The following is a 17,045-nucleotide window of genomic DNA, read 5'->3' on the forward strand; positions in this document are numbered from 1 at the left end:
TGACCTGAGCTGAAACCAAGAGTCAGACATTTAACAGACGGCACCACGCAGGCGCCCCATCTGCACCTCTTTTGCTCCAACAGGGAGCATGGAGATAGAGCTTTCCCTCTCTGGAGGACGATCCTTAGCTATAGGGCAGCTGACCTCCTTCCAGAAGCACACTGCCCATTTGTGGGATCAAGGCGGCTCTGATACAGTCTCTCATCTGGCTTTTCTCTTTATTTCTACTCTGTATACAGATCTAGCTCAGTTTTTATTGTAAGCAACTTGAAATCCTTTCTGGAAGTAGGTGGGGGTATAAATAAATAACGGCAGCCAGAACACATTCTCGGCAAGCTCTTAGTTCCGAGTTGAGCTTTTTTTTTTTTTTTTTTTTTTTAATAAAGAGAGCTTTTTTTAGCAGGCAGTTGCTTCCACTGCAAGGAAACTTCCTGCCATCTTCACTAGCCTGGCCTCCCTGTCAGATGCCTTTGGAATAAGTGGGCAGAGAGGAATTAAAAAGGCAGCTAGCTGCCCACCTACAGACTTTTGAAAGAGTAGTCCCCTTTTCTAGTTAGGGTAGATCTGGGACACATGGCCCAGCCCGCTGAGACAGCAAGACTGGGTGGGGAAGCAGGAATGTATCCCCCACGGCCCTCCACACCCAGGCCTGGGCAGGGCGCTCACCTCCAAAATTCAGAGCTAGACTCTGTGGGAAGGGTCCTAACCAGTGACCTCCAGGTTGGCAACCAGGAGGCGTGGGAGCGGGATTCCACAGGGAAAGTGGGGAAGGCAAGGCAGCAGCTATTTACAGATGAGTCTCCAAAACAGAATGAAGCAGCAAACCAGAGGAAGCAGCATCCCAGCTCTGAGGATATTTACTCTGCTTCCGGATGTCACAGCCCAGCAACTGTGTCGCTTGGGTTTGGGGGCTTCATAGACCTAGGGTCAAATCCTGCCTGTACTACTTAAGATCGCATGACCTGGGATTCGTCAGAGGAGCCACGGCCCCCTGCTCTGTAGCATGGGGTTTGTGTGGTACCCACGTCTTGGGGTTTCTGGAAAGGTTAAGTGAAACAACTGTGTTAGAGCTCCTTGTACAGTTTCTGGCGGAGAGATGTACAAAATGGGCAGGTCTCCTCTTGATTGTGCTACGAACACCATGTTGTTTTTTCCAGCCACGCTCACAGGTTCTGGAAAAGTAAAGTGTTAGGTGGGCAAGCGAGGCAGTCTCCAGGCAGCGCGACCCCAGTCTGGGCTGTTTGCTCCCGCATCCCGCTGCTCTGCCGTGTGCGGGCTGTTCATCACCTTGCAGAGCTTGATGGGACATAAGCGGCCCTCCGAGGGCCTCATGAAGTTGAGCTATGGAGATTTAAGGAGCCCTTAATCTACTCAGAAAAATGACCACCAACAGAATCATTAAACCTCCAAAAGAGGGTTTCCAGGAAACGAGTGCTTTAGAAAAGGAAGGATATTGTGAGCAGTTCCGGCCATTGCAGACTTGGTTTTCATTCTAGAAAACTAACACTGGAATCAACCAGAGAATCAGAACCTGACACTCAGGAGGTCGGCCTCCCAGGAGAGACACACCTGGTGGCGGGGGCTGGGGGATGGGGGTGGGAGATGGGGGGCATCATGAGGCCGGAGTTCTAATCTCTACTCTTCCGCCTCCCAGTTGACTGACCTTGAACCGGTTCTTATCTTTTGTGATAAGAGCCTGTTTCCTGCCAGTAAACATAGCTGCCCTGCCTGTATCATGTAGACTGTTCTTTTCATTTTCCAACACACATTTTCTGTATCCCTACTGTATTCATCTGCGGAGGCTGCCATCACAGAGTACCACAGACCAGGTGGCTTCAGTCAACAGCAGTTTATTGTCTCATAGGTCCGGAAGCCGGAAGCCCAGTATGAAGATGTCAGTAGGGCCATCCCCTCTCTGTGGCTCTAGGGAAGAATCCTTCCTTGCCTCTTCTAGCTTCTGATGTTGGGGGCAATTCTTGGCGCTCCTCAGCTTGTGGAAGCGTGACTCCAGTCCTCTGTCGTCACATGGCCTTCTCCTATGTGTTTCTGTGTCATCCTCTCTCCACTGATGTCCGCCTCTGTCCAGATTTCCCTTTATAAGGGCACTAGTCATATTAAATGAGTCCTGCCTAATGACCTCATTTTAAGTTGATAATCTGTGGTGAGACCCCATTTCCAAATAAGGTCACGTTCTGAAGTTACTGGGGATTAGGACCTCAACATATCTTTTGCAGTGGCGGTGTGGGGATGGGTACGAGGTTCAACCCGTAACACCTGCTGAGCGCGGAATTGGAGTGCACGGACACTTGCCCTTCCATGCTTGCAGCTCTTCTGTGAAGTCGGGCTGAAAATCAAATGTTGTCACATGTTTTGTGATCTTTAGAAGCCTCTGGCAATACACATCGTAAGTCTGGCTTTTAGTGAAAAATGCCCTCTAGGCACTGTGCTACATTCCTCGGTTCTTATCGGGTGGTGGAAAAAGGAAAAGACATTTTCGGTCAAGGGAAGAGCATGAGCGTGGCATGGAGTTTGGCAGAGGAGGGGCTGGACGCAGAGCCCAAGGAGATAGGTCAGGGCTAGCTGGTGGGGCCTTTGTGAGCTGGCATAAGGTATGTGAACGTTAGCCACAGAGAGCCAAGTGAGGTTTCTAGACAGGAGAGGCAGTGCCAAGAGGGTGAGCCCTGGCTGCCCTGTGCCTGGCCAGAGGCTTTGTTTGGCAGGTGAGCAGGGCAGGGCTTTGCCTCATTCTTAGAGGTGCCCATGGAGTTCCAGAAGCCATCAGTGGTCTTTCAGAGCAGCTGAGATCACCCCAAAATCTAGTATCTCCTGGACATCCTCTGGAACACAGATCTACACCCTCCAGCTGGTATATTCCAAAGGCCATCCCCCTGCACTCCGGCCAAGGTCCCTGAATCTCTGAGATCACCAGCAATGAAGGGGCTGCAGCTGTCCAGAGGGGCTCTTCCAGTCTCATGTATTGGTCCCGGAATCTTAGGCAATGGGGGTGCAGGAGCACCCCTAAAACATTACCTTCAGGGATATTGTGCTTCTAGCCAGACTTCCCGGAAACTCTTGGGGAGGTCCTTCGAGACCCTTGTTACTTCCCCCTTCCCATTGCCCATGGCCCATTGCTCAGAACCCTCTCCGTCCATGGGCTGCTCCATGCCTTTAAGACAGTGCCTGTCTTTCCAGCCATAGTTGCAGGATGACTGCCCAGCTGCCTTTCCCCACCTGTTGGAAACATCCGGTTCTACGGAGAATGCTAAAAGTGTGCTGGGACCCCCCCATGCCTCCCTCCTCCCACTGATGGACAGACCCCAGCTGGTAAATTCCTAAAGGCCATGTTGTCACAGTGCCTAGATACATGTTTGTTGACCACAGAGAGATGCTGGCCTGGCCCGTAATGTTCTCTTCATAATGATGCCGCGGATCTTTTAGCATCCGGCATTGCCAACCAGGAGGGAGTCTGCATTTTACAAATGCAAAAGCAGGCTCTAGACGACAGAAAGTTCAGGCCAGGAAGCAGAACACGAGATGCCCCAGGAGCGAGAGGGTGGACGGCGGTGTAATGGCGGGGAGTGTGGCCACTGCGGCCGCACCGCCTGATGTGAATCCTGTGCCCTCCACCTCACAGCTGAGCGTCTTGCACAACTGACTCTACTTCTCTGGGCCTCAGCCTCCACCCCAGCCAGATGGGAGGAGAGCAGCCCCTCCCGGCGGAGGGTGCCATGAGAATTCGAGGGAGCTGGTTGCAAAGCCCTCAGAAGGGGGCCTGCCCCCTGGAGTTGTGGCCCGGGACACGTGTGCCACGAGACATGGAACGTGGATGACAGGAGCCGCCTGCAAACACGACTCTGAAAGGGCATCAGCCCGTCTGCGTGGTCATCAGCCTGTCCAGGTGGTCGAGGGGCAGATTCAGGCCTAGGGAAGGAGGCACCCGGCAGATGCACCCAGCATTCCTTGGGAAACCCAGCCCCGTATTGGTAAGAGTTTGGGTTTCCTCCCTAGCTGCAAAGGAGCCACGAGCAGCCCTGTTTGAACCACTGTAGTATCCAGCAGCTGCCACAGACAGGAACTTCAAAATCACCCATGAATCCGTCTCCCTTTATGGGTCTTGTTCCGCAAGTAACGGCAAGTTGGAAAAGGGAATCCCCTTTGCGTCACAAAAATGGCCAATCTAATTGGATTTCCTAGTGCGGTTGGGCTGTGCTGCCCCGAACGGCGGCCCCGGGGTGGACTCCTCCAGGGGCCCCCACCGCACTGCACTGTGGGAAGGCGGAGTGGGGCGCCCGCCGGCAGAGGGGCTCCCACCCCGTGAGGAGGAGACGGGGGAGGGAGGGCGAGAGTTGGCGGAGGGCCTGCCTCTCCCCCATGGCCGTGCTGCTCTTCAGCCCTCAGCCACCCCAGCCTCTCACTCTCCTCCCCCAGTTTCAGAAGTGCTGCGGAAAACCCACACTTCCCTCCGTGCGCCCCGAGCCCGCCTCCATTACCAACCCAAACAAGCAGAGCTATCCGTTTGCTGCAGCTAGTGGGTAATATATAAGCCATTTTAAACCTCATGCCTATGAATCGAGCAACCAGGATAATAAAACACCAGGTTATTTTGTGTTTTATTAACTGCCTCTTCCCTTCGGTTTGCATAATAGTGAGTTAGATTTACATGCCATTAAGATGGCTGTGCATTATTTTTAATAGAAGGTACGACAGGCTTCTCTCCCGCAACCCAGTGTGTGATGAAGTAACCTCATATGATGCTGATGGAGGTTTCGTTCACACTTGCTGGGTCGGGCCAATGTCTTTTCTTCCAGATGGATACTCCATTGTAAAATGATTTCCCACCGTAAGCTCGCCTCTGTCCCTCTCTTCCATGTCATCTTCCTACAAACTGGATAAACTGCCTATTAAATTTAATTACAGCCCGAATGGCCACACGTCTTGATCTTCTGTTCCCCCGAGTGTACTGTATTCCACCAAGGTCCTTGAGGAAGGAATAAAATAAATCTGGAGGAGTCATGCCCACCTTCTGCAGAGGGTGCTGCGGAAGGCGCCAATGGCACCTGCCTTTTGAAGGCCTTCTGTGGCATCCCTTCTGCAAACTCCTTTCTGGCTTTCCTCCCCAGCATTCAAAATGAAAGCTAGTTTTATAGACTCTCCGGGCTGATTTTCACTGAGGTGAGTAACTAAAGCTATGCGTCTGGGATACACAGTTCCCTTTGCTGAGCTGTTTACATTTGTCAGAGGCCTAAACACCAGGCCCCAGGAACCTTGCCTTTCACTCACTGGGTGGTTCCGCTCTGCCTGCCTCCAGAGGCAGCAGAGACGTCCTGAGCAGGCCTAGACCACAGCAGCGAGAGCCTCATCCTCGGAATGGCCGTCGTCCTGAGACATCTGGAATCAAGCAAGGTCTTGGGGGAACTTCATTCCTCATTGATTCATTGAACAAATATTTACTGAGCCCCTGCATGTAGGTGGACGGAACAGCCCGTGCAAAGACCCGGGGGCAAGTGCATGACCACTTGTTCACAGGTGGCAAAAGCCCCGTGAGGCTGGGCTGGAGTGAGCTGGGGGCGAGTGGGAAGACAGGGAGCCAGAGAGTAGCGGCCAGATCTGGGAAGGCCTCACAGGCCTTTGGTCTGAGATGAGAAATCATTGGCGATGTTGAGCAGTACGGTGATTTGCTCTGACTTTTGTTTTGAAGGGATCCCTATGTTCCTTTGATAAGAATAGACTGGAAGGCGGCCAGAGTGGAATGAGGGAAACCAGAGAGGAGGCTGTTGCAGTAATCCAGGCAGGTGGTGATGGTGGATCAGACCAGGAGGGTGGTGGTGGTGGCGGGACCTCCTCTCTAACTCCTAACAGTTCTTTGGAGGGAGGATGTGACATTGTCAGACCTAAACTCTCTCAGCTATGACTGTTCATCAGTCCGAATTCTTCCTGCTATGAGCGAGAGGAACCCAAACTCAAATCAACTTAGACTTTTTCCAGAAGGTCATGGTGTGGATCAGGCATGGCTGGATCCAGCATTTCAGTATCATCAGGAAAGAACCACTCTCCCTCTCTCTTTCCATGACTCACCTCAGCTTTCCTTTGAGTTGGCTTCATTTTTAAGAAGGCCTTCTCCACCTGGTAGCCCTGGAAAACTCCTGGCAGCCCACACTGATGGCTTTGCTTCTCCAGTTGTTCCGTCCAAAGTCTCAGACGTGAGCTTCACGGGCCTGCTGTCAGGCACCTGCTCTTTTCGGAACCGATCTCTATGGCCAGGAGGAGGGCCTGCTGTGATTAAGCAGACCAGAGTCAAGTGTCCTCCCTGCATTCAAGGGAGTTAGGCAGCCCTGCCCAAACCCCAAGGGCTCAGAGGGAGGGAGGTGCAGTCCTCCAAAGGACTCCAGAGGCAGGAGAGAAGGGTGGCAAAAAGGCAAGAATACAAGGTAGTCATTCAGCTGCATTCACACCAGAGATTCTGCTCTGGAGATTAGAGAAAGAGAAAAAAGAAAACAAAAACCCCCACAAAAACCACTTTCTTGGGTATGTTGTAGTCTGGTCCTCGCCAAAAGCTGAGACCTTCAGTAATTTCTGGCAAGTTCGTAGTGGCGTCCTATTTCCTGTGTGTACTGTGAGCATTCCCCTTCCTGATTAAATGAGGAAAGCTAGTTTGAGGCTTGTAATGGGCCGTGGAGTGGGGACCCAGATGGGGACTTTGCTGGCCATGCTCCCTCTGCTCGTGGGGACAGAGGAGAAGATGGCCCCTGCTGTTGTCGGAACCCTGTGGCGGTGCCGTGGGCAAGTAGGGGTGCTGAGGAAAGAGATCCAACACTGACTAAATAAACCCCTAGAACACACCAGGCACCATTTGTACCCTGGGATCTCACTTCATCTCCCCCGCAGCCTTTGAGGGCAGGTGGCACATATCCCTCTTTACAAATGGGGAGACTGAGGCATTGCTTACTGGAGGGCACCCCTGTCAGCTGGGGATCAGGTCGACCTGGGATCCACTTGCAGCCCCTCGATGGCAAGTTAGCTCACGTCTCTCTGAGATGGGCTTTCCGCGTCTTAGGATGCGGCTAAGAGCACGCCCCGTCTTGGCTGGGTGGGGCTGGGTGAGGTCCGGAGCCGGCCGGGATAGGGCCTGCCGTGGCAAGTCCCAGACAGCAGCAGGCGCTTTCTCTGCCAGGCTGTCAGCTCGCCAGGGCTGGAAGCGTGTCTGGTGTGCTCGGCTGTCACACCCCAGCCCCTGGCTGCGTGCTCACGGGTCAGGAACCCTTCATGGAACAGAGGGAGGGAGGAGAGAGGCGGCGAATGAGTGAGTGAATGAATGAATGCAAATGGATGAGGGGATCCGGCCACTAGGTGGCAGCAGGTGGACTGAAATCTGCTAATGTCACAGGGGTGCCGAGGAAGGGTTCCCCCTGATTGATTCTCTGGCTCCCAGAAGCTAAGGGCTCCTGCGGCAACCCGGGCTTCGGGGTCCAGGGTAAAAGCCGCTGACCGGCGAGAGGGCCGGGCCCTCCCTGGAGGAGCGGCTGTGTTCGCCCCGCAGCGGGCTGCGTCATCACGCTGCCCGTGTCCCAGGGCCGCCCGGCGTTGGGGCCAGAGGCGCCCGAGAAGCATGCATGTGACCATCCCAGCTCTCGGGTCGCCTAGAGACTCCGTATTCCATGCTGTCATTGTAACCTTTTGTTTTCATTCACACTGTCCCTTTCTTACCCTTTATCTTTGCTATGAACAATTGTGAACGTAATGTGGAAGCAGAGAGAATAGACTAGCGAACACCAGGATCGCTCCCCACCGGTCTTGTTTCTTCCTCCCGCCACTATCACATTCTCTCCCCATCATATATTCTTTGGAAGTAAATTACAGATGTGTTATTTGGCCTGTAAATATGTTGATGTTCTCAATGAATGATAGGAACTTCTGCCAACACTGAGAACAGCAATGTTTTCATATCAGAAAATTTACGTCTCAAACACCTTAATATGTCACATACCCACTTCTCTCACGTGTGTCAGTTTCTTTAGTTTATTTGAATCAGAATTCAGATAAGGTCTACACCTTGTAATTGTAAGTCTCCTATTTTTTTTTAAGTCCCCTCCTGTGCCTCTGTCCCTACTGATCTCTTTCTCCCTATAGTTTTGCTATTTTCAGAATGTCCTATAAATTGGGTCGTTCTGTGTGCAGGCTTTCGTGTCTGCCACCTTTTACTTGGCGTGATGCTTCTGAGGCTCATCCGTGTTGCGGGCTGTGTCTGTGATCCCTTTGCTGTTACCCTTGGCCAGCATTTCATTGTACAGGGTGCCACGGATTTATCCATTTACAGGTTAATAAGCATCTAGGTTGAGTTGCTTTTAAGTCTATAGGTTTCTCTTTCCATTTCTTGTTATCCCCTTGCAATGTATTTGTCGAAGAGCCCAATTCATTGGTTTGATGGAGGCTCTAGCCTTCTGGATGGTGACAGTTGCATCCCTCGTGGTGTAGCTTACCACATTCCTCTGTCTCCTGGATTTCCTGCAGTTCGATCTAGAGGCCCACTCTCATTCTGCTTTGACCATTTCATAGGTGGGTGTGCTGTGATTCCATGACATTGCCTCTTTTTAAGATTTTAGCAACCACTGATGGTCAGTGCCTAGAGCCAGTAATTCATCAGGGCTCTAATATGGTGACTCCTTTTATGGTGACGCCATCATTTCTTCACGTATTAGCTGGAATAATCATATAAAGAGAAACCCCCTTTATCTGCTATTTGACAATCCAATGGTTCAGGAATATGATATTGAGCATTTTTGAAAGAATCCAAGCTAATCATCCAGCCACCCCAATAGGAAGCTCCCTGGTCATTTTCAGAGAAAATGCACCGAGTTCCTCATCTTCTGTCAAGCTTTTCAGAAACTACCCCTGACAGTGTTTTCTCTCCCTCTTAGAATTCCAGTGCTGACCACCGAGTCCGACTGGACCTGGGCCTCTGGGACAAATTCAGTGAACTGGCCACCAAGTGCATTATTAAGATTGTGGAGTTTGCTAAACGTCTGCCAGGCTTCACCGGCTTGACCATTGCAGACCAGATCACCCTGCTGAAGGCTGCCTGCCTGGACATTCTGGTATGTGCCCTTCTGAACTCTTAGTTGGGGATTGGGTGGGGGCGGGGAGGGGATGGAGATGCTTCGAAGACCTCCAGAGGCTTTGGTCTCCCCAGCCTCTCCTGCCACTTCCATTGCACACTGAGCCACATCCTCCCTGCCTGAATCTCACTTCCACCGCCAGAGGCTCAGAGACCCCCTGGGTTGGGCAGAACCTCCTCTCTTCTCGACGTGGTGTGGGAACCCCCACTGCATGACCTTGGGGAAGGAGCCAGACTGTCTCGGTCACAGGCTTGCTTGCTCCCCCAAAGCCCCTTCCGTGGGCCAGTCCTGTAAATCTTTGAAAGGCCATCAGGCTTCTCCAGGCTAAACCCACTGGAGGTGGCTCATGGTGCCCTGGTTCTGCCCTCTGACCTCACACCAGCTCTGTCAGTGGCCTCAGGAGAATCACTTCCTTTCATAGACCTCAGTGTCCCCATCTGTGCAAACGGAATGGATCCCCGGTGCCTCTTTCCCCTCTTCTGTTCTCACACTGTGGCTTCTAGGGCCCTAGAGAGGGTAAGGATGCTGTCACACCTTGTCCTCTGTGGCTCTACTGGCCGGATGCCTTCCCATCCCCTCTTCAGGGATGGTGTGATTAATTCTGTCTGGGGTTGATTTCCTTGGGTGGGGAAGCAGCTCCCATTAGAGGTGACAGGGATGTACCCTGCCTCGGGGTTGGGGGATGGTGTATGCCGATGGGCCTCTGGAGGAAGTGGGAGGAGAAGCTGGCCCCCAGCAATGCATCAGAAAATAAGGTAAAATTGGCTTTTGCAGTGCTTTAAAAGCATAGATTTTTCTTTTTATTACATCTTTCATAGCTTCGGGTATAAACAATTCTGCAAAGCAAATATAGTTACCCACTGTAATTAAACACACGGTCCTGCTCAGGAGGAGAGGATCCCCAAATGAGGCAGTTGTGCAGGGAGCTTGAACGTTTATGTGTCTTTCTGCTCACTGGTTGGATCTGCGGAGGAGTGGCAGTGGGTTACTCAGTAACCTACAAGTGCCAGGGATCCTGAGGATATATATGGTATTTTTTCATCTCATGAAATCAGAGGGTCTGGGATGAACCGAGGGACATTTAGGAAAATGAAACCTCAAAGCAGCATTCACCTGTCACCCACCCACACCCTAGAGCATCTACAAACGTCAGCTCATTTGAGCCTCACACAGCTCAGTGAGCCGGCTGGGGATAGAGATTCAGCCTATTTTACAGATGAGGAGCTGGAGACTGGTGGGTCACCTGGGTCAGGGGAATGCTGGAACCAAACCCCAAGACCCACATCTTTCTGTTCCAGAAGCCATGAGAGGATGAGAAGCATAAACAGGGGATGGTGTTAGGTGTGCCCTGGGCGGAGAACCAGCCAGGCCATCAGATATTAATAGAGGCCCCCTGGGCAAATCAATAACAGTGTAAATACTGAGCTACTGGAATAATTCACAACAAAGCCTGGGCTTCCTTATCCTTTCTCACAAGTGCTTGAAGTGTAGCACTCAGGTGAATTTCTCCTAAGCCTCAAGACACCCCCAAGATATGAGTAGAGACTGGAATTATCAGCACATGGTGAGAGGTGCCCCGGAGGCCTAGAGTGGCTGAGGGAGCTGTGAGGTGGCCCCAGGAGGTCGGTGTCTGCACCAGGCCACGTGGTGGAATTCTGACTCCTTGCATCGTGCAGCCACCCAGCAGGGCCTGGAGCCTTCCTGACGTTTGGGCTCTGACTTTGGTTCTTTGCTTGTTTCTTAGTCCTCCTCTTGTCTGTCTGCCAAGTGATGACAGTGTGGGATTCCTTCAACTCCAGCCCTTTGGGGAAGACAAAATGGGAAGGAGGCTTTGAGATCCTCCAGGGAAGCATCTTGTTTCCACAGTACCCCATGCTTTCAGGGTCAGGTGCTCAGATCTCCCCTTAAAATCTCCCTGCCACCTCCAGCTGTCTTTCCACATCCCACACTTACAGTGCAACCCAGGCACTCCTCTGGTTTACCCATGGATCCAAGAAGTAGCCCTTAGCCCCTTGGTGGAATGGGGTAGAACAGGAACCAATTTCTGTGACCTTGGTCAAGTTACTGAACCTCTCCCAGTCTCAGTTTACCTATCTGTCCAACAGGCATATAAATCAGTAAGGCATTAACTAAAGTAATTCTTTAAATGGGCTTAAATACAGTCATGGGTATAAGCATGGAACATGTAGTAGATGCTCAGGCAGTGGTGTTGAGATCAGGGACACAGCTGTCATAAGCACCTGGGGACAATGCCGGACCCTGAGATGGGAGTCAGGAAACTCTATCAACCACTGTGTTCTGGCTTCATAGGCTTGAGGGGCTGGGGCTGGGATGCAGTAGGCTCAGGAGGGAAAAACTCTACTTGGGGAAGGGCAGAGACCTCCAGTCATATGAAATGTAGCAGAAGGAGTACTTATTTGGCCCCAGATAAGAGCTCTTTCCAAGAATTTGTAGCAAAGGCAATTAATCACAAGAGCCTGAAAAATGCACAGCTTCAAAGAGCATCTTTTGGATGAGAATATCAACTGGCTGAGCCATTTAGAAGAATCTTCTTATCAAAGCCATTGATGTATGGATAGAGTGAGACAGACAGACCCAAAGGACAGACAGACACGGGCTGAAGTTGTTGTCAGCCCCTAGAAGGGACAGTTAGAGTTGTCCCAAGGGTCGGCAGCTCTGGCCCAGCACCTCGCATTCACTGCCACCAACGTGTCGTGTTGTGTGTGCCCTGAAACAGGCCTCTGTTCCCGGGCGCACGGCTGCCTGCTGGGGCTGGCACTGTGGTGGCAAGTCACGGGCCGAGGGGAGAGCCTGCCCTTCGCCTGTGCTCCCTCCACACCACCCTCCAGAAGGAGTGCCGGTCCCGGCGTCTGTCTGGTGAGGACCCCTTGGTGTGGAGTCCACAGCCAGACTTCCCTCAGAGCCGGGACCCGGCGGCGAGCTTCACGATTTCCCACAGGGGTCAAGTAGCCGAAAGGTCTCTCAAGATGGGCCAAATCTTCAAAACCATTGTGCGTAGAAGTTTACGTTCCGTCCCTCACCCCAGAGCTGTGGCCCCCTAGGCTTGTGGTCAGGACAAGAAAGGGAGCCCCCAAGAGTGGTCCTCCCACCTGTGCTCACGGTCTCCGTCTTGCTTACCCGCCTTATCGTCCCTGATCCTGTTTCTTCTCCTGCTCCCCCTCAGCTGCCTCTTCTCTGCAGGTAACTAGGATCAAGTCCCTCTCAACTCAAAAATCGTAAAAAGCAACCCTTGGGGCTGCCTGACCTTCTGTTTGCTCTGCCCTGCTCCTCCCTGCTGACCCCCTTCCCTCTCTGCTCTCCCTTTTACAACTACTCACTGAGGACCCGCCGTGTGCCAGGAGCTGTTCTAGGCTCGGGGAAGACACAGCCCTGAACAAGACCCACAAAAGTGCCTATCCTCATGGAGCTGCCCTTCAACTGGGGATAGATGGGTAATTCGCAGATGAATAGGCAGCGTCTTACGGGCCACAAAAAAAAAAAATAGGGGCAGGATCCAGTCCAGGAGCGTGACTGAGGTGGGCATGGCTTGGTTTCTGTCACGTGTTAAGGGAAGCAGGTGGCCTTTGAAGAGACCTGAATGAAAAGTACAGCTGGAACAATAAAAGACAGTCGTCAGGGAGGTGTACAAGGGAGGGCGACCTGGAGAGTGTAATTCAAAGGCCCTGGGGCAGGGAGGCTCTGGCAGGCTGAGGAACAGTGAGGAGGTGAATGAGCCCGGAGGCGAGCAGGCGGGCCTGGGCCTGAGAGGACGCGGGAGCAAGACCACCGGTAGACTTTCCATCCTCGGTGTCAGGAGGACTCACTGGGCTTGACTGGAGGCGTGTGCTGTGGGCAGGCTTTTCTTTTCACCGTTCATTTGTGTCATGCAGCATGCATAAACGTTGGTTGAGGGAAGAAGTCACACACACAATCATTGGGCACTTCCTGTGTGGGGGCATTTGATGGCAGGGAGGACAGGCGAGGCCTTGACCTTCCAGACTCTGCAGTCTGGCCCTGTCACCCACCCTGGGCTGCTCCCACCTTTACCACAGGCCTGTTTCCCAGGCACCAGCGCGGCCCCGCACCCATCCAGCTCCCCCTGGCTCACCCAGGGCTTGACGGAAGTCACACGTGTGGGCTCTGAAACCGGCTTGCCTGGGCGCCGAACCCGGTGCTGCTGCTTACTAGCTCTGTGAGCTGGGAAAACTCCTCCCCCTCCCTGAGCCTCGGTTTCCCCCTACGGAAAATGAAGGTGATCATAGAAGTTTCCTTTTTAGGGTCTGGAGAGAACGAAATGACTAATCCACAGGGGGCGTGGGCAGAGTCTGGGACGTAGTAGGCTTCAGTCACCTCGCATTTTATGAGGCCTCCCTGCACCCTCCAGGGGTTTTGTTCACTCCATCTTGCAGACGAGGCAGCCACAGGCCAAGTGGAAGCCAGAGGCCCAGAGGGCTCCCGCAGGGGTTCCTTTTATCTAGATGCCCTCCCCCCCCCTTTCTTCCTGGCCAACTCCTCCTCTCAGCTGAAATGCCACCCCCTCAGAACAGCCTTTCCTGACCGGCCACCCAGTTCGTAGCTGCTGCCCCCCGGGGCCCCGTCCCGTCTCTCTCGCTGCGCCGAACACACACATGGTCACAGAACTGTGTCACCGTGTCTTCTGCACCCGACTGGCGGCTCGGCGCGGGCTGGGGACTGCGGGTGGTCGCTGGGGCAGGGGCCAGGCTCACCGGAGGCCTTCAGGGACTATTTGGGAATGAACGGATGAGCAAATGAATGAGCGATCAAAATTGGAATTCCAGAATATGGGCCGCCCTGGGAGTGCTGCATCTGGGCGGGTTCCAACGGGAGGTAGTGGGAGGCCTTCCCTGCAGGCCACTCGGGGCCCTCCTGGGTTCTGGCGCCCGCTGCCCTGCAGAAACCTTCCCGCGCCAGGGCCAGCAGCACCTTGCTCTGGTGACGAAGACATGACTGCCCCGGGTGGCTTCACGGCATGATTCACGGCTCCTGGGGTTCTTTTTTTTTTTTTTTTTTTTTTTTTTTTTTTTAGAGATTCTATGTATTTGACATAGAGAGAAACAGCGAGAGAGGGAACACAAGCAGGGGGAGTGGGAGAGGGAGAAGCAGGCTTCCCCCTGAGCAGGGAGCCCGATGCGGTGCTTGATCCCAGGACCCTGGGACCATGACCTGAGCCGAAGGCAGACGCTTAACGACTGAGCCACCCAGGTGCCCCACGGCTCCTGGGGTTCTGGGGACCGCGTGGTTCTGCAGCCATGGGGGGCCGTCCCCCCGTGAGCCCCGTCCTGCCCCTGCCGGAGGCTCAGCAGAAACCAGACCCAGCCTGAAGAGGAGCGGGCTCTGCCTCGGAGACCAGAGCCTCAGTTCAGGCTGCAGCATCGCCTCCAGCCACCGTGCCATTGTGAGGGCTCCCGTGTCTCTCTGAAACCCAGCCTCCTCGCCCCTGGGTGCGGAGCGGTTGCCCTGGTTGTCACCGGAAGTCACCAGGAGGCAGTCCGTGTGGGGGTTAAGGGGACGCGGGCTCTAGAGCCAGACTCCCTGGGTTCAAATCCCAGCTCTGCCACGTGGAAGCTGTGCAAACTGGGGAGGGTATGTGACCTCCCTGAGCCTCAGTTATCTGCTCAGTGAGACGGGTAGAAGAGTAGCTCCTCGCTCTTAAGGCTGTCGGGATGATTAATTAGGTTAATGCAGGTGTAACACTTAGCACAGTATCTGGCACACAGTCAGTGCTCCTTTAAATTAGCGATCATCACCAGTATCAGTGATGAGTAAGCCCAAATTGTCCCCGTGAGTGCTTTAGTACCGAGGACACGTACATACACACACACGCACGCACGTGCGCGCTGGAGCTGTGCTGTCCCGTACCGTAGCCACAAGCCACCCGTGGCTGCTGAGGGCCTAAAATGAGGCTGGTCTGACATGCTGTCCCCGTAAAATAAACAATTTCAAACGCTTAACATATCCAACGTCTCCTTAATAATTTTTTTATATTGATCACATGTTGAAACAAAAATATTTTGAATGTATTAGGTTAAATAAAAATATGTTATTACACTTAATCGCACCCACCTCTCTTAACACGTGAGAACCACGGCTCCTAGAGGGCCGGTGTGGCCGGCAGCAAAGGGAGCCTGCTCCCGGCGCGGGCGCTGCCTCGCGGGGCTCTGTGGGTGTCTGCTGTTACCCTCACTGCTTCCCCATTCCCACGAGCGCCGGAGGATCGTCAGATCGGATCAGCATCTGCCCACGACTTGCCAGATACAATTAGTGCACAGACTGAGATGCGTGAGCAATGTGAGCTTTGCTCCTTTGCCTCGGAACTCAGAAATCCCCGGCGGCCCCCCTCGGGGTTATGAGGTGGGAGAGATTCCGATGAGGGAATCCGCTTCGTTAATAATTGAACAGATCTTCATTAGCCACCTGCTGTGTGGACTCCACTGCCGCAGATGCTAGAGATAACAGCAGGGGGCACGTCAGAGGAAGAGCAGGCTCCGGCTCATCTTCGGGGGGGGGGGCAGGGGGCCAGTGGTCGGCAGGCTCAGAGAGGGACGGCGCCGTGGCCCAGCCTGGAATACTACCCGGCAGTGAAAAAGAACCGTGGCTTCATGCACTCCTGCGGGGCATCTCCACTATGACACGGGGTACGGGAACGCCGGACACAGGAGAGATTGTGCTGTGTGATTCTGTTTACCTCAAGTTCAAGAACAGGCAGAACTAGTCTGCAGGAATCGAGGTCGAAATAATGGTTATCTGGGGGAGGGGATGGATTGGATCGGGAGAGGCCAGGGGAGCCTGGACGAGCTGCAGCTATATTTGTGTCTTGATCTGGGGGGTGGTTACACAGGCGCAGACCTGGGGGCAAATGGAGTCAGCTGTACACTTGAGCTGTGGGCACAGCTCAAGGCCAGTACGTTGGGCTCGTTATCTACTGCCATGTATCAAGTTGCCACGAAACTTAGCGGTGTTAAGCAACGAGCATTACTATCTCACAGGGCCCCGTGGGTTAGGAACTGACGGAGCTGGGTGCTTCTGGATCGGGGTCACTCAAAAACTTGCAGGCAAGACACTGGCCGGGGCTTCATCCTCCGAAGGCTTCTCGGGATGGAAGAGCTGCTTCCAGGGGGCTCCTCACAGGCACCTGGCAAGCTAGTGCTGGTTGTTGGGAGGAGGGCTCAGCTCCTTGCCACATGGACCTTTCCATGTTGTGTCAACCAGCTCCCCCCAAAATGAGATTTAAGAGAGTCGAGGAGGAGTCCACGGTGCCTCACCTCTTACGACTTACTCTCCAGAGTCACACCCGTTGCTTCCCCTGGATTCTGTGTTAGAATCAAGTCACTGGGTCCTGCCCACACTCAAGGGGAGGGGAATAAAGCTTTATTCCTTAAATGGAGTAAAAGCAAAGAATTTGTGGGCCTGTTTTAAAACCACTGCACATGCTATACCTCAATTTTAGAACAATTTTATTTCATATTTCAAAAAAATATCGGGTGATAGGATAGAAAGTAATGGGTTTTAGGAAGTGTGCTCACTGTGTTTTCTGAGGAGGTGACATTTGAACTGAGCTCTGAGGAGGAAGAATCATGAAGATCAAGGGAAAAGCATCAAAGGGAGAGGGAACAGCAGGTGCAAACACTTTGCTATGACATTGAGTTGCTAGAGATTCAGAAAGACCGACATGGCCAGAAGTTAAGGAGCAAGGGGAAAGGAGGAGCCGTAATGGGACAGGTAGAGGCCATGGAGGAAGAAGTGTGAATGTTACGGATCTAAAACAGCTCCAAGCCACTGGAAGCGTTTTAGCAAGGGCGAGGTCCCCTCTGTTGGAGATTTTGAACAGCGTGGTCTGGCTGCAGGAGCAGGAGCGGGGGGGGGGGGGGGCAGACCCAGCAGAGAAGGGGGGGGGGGCTGGGGTTAGGGGGG

The 17,045-nt window shown here is 53.3% G+C and overlaps 1 protein-coding gene across 7 annotated transcripts in view; it reads left to right on the forward strand.

Annotated features, from left to right (window-relative positions):
- Window positions 1-17,045, forward strand: part of RARB (retinoic acid receptor beta) — a 710,885-nt gene that overhangs the window by 686,810 nt on the left and 7,030 nt on the right. For all 7 annotated transcript variants that reach the window (XM_073900914.1, XM_073900933.1, XM_025883077.2 and 4 more), the window contains one exon: window positions 8,916-9,092. In XM_073900914.1, coding sequence (XP_073757015.1) covers window positions 8,916-9,092 — 177 coding nt within the window. The remainder of the gene's footprint in view (window positions 1-8,915; window positions 9,093-17,045) is intronic.

Source organism: Callorhinus ursinus, unplaced genomic scaffold (genome assembly GCF_003265705.2).
Source record: "Callorhinus ursinus isolate GAN/ISIS: 27379988/994484 unplaced genomic scaffold, GSC_fseal_2.0 scaffold1, whole genome shotgun sequence".
Classification (NCBI taxonomy): domain Eukaryota; kingdom Metazoa; phylum Chordata; class Mammalia; order Carnivora; family Otariidae; genus Callorhinus; species Callorhinus ursinus.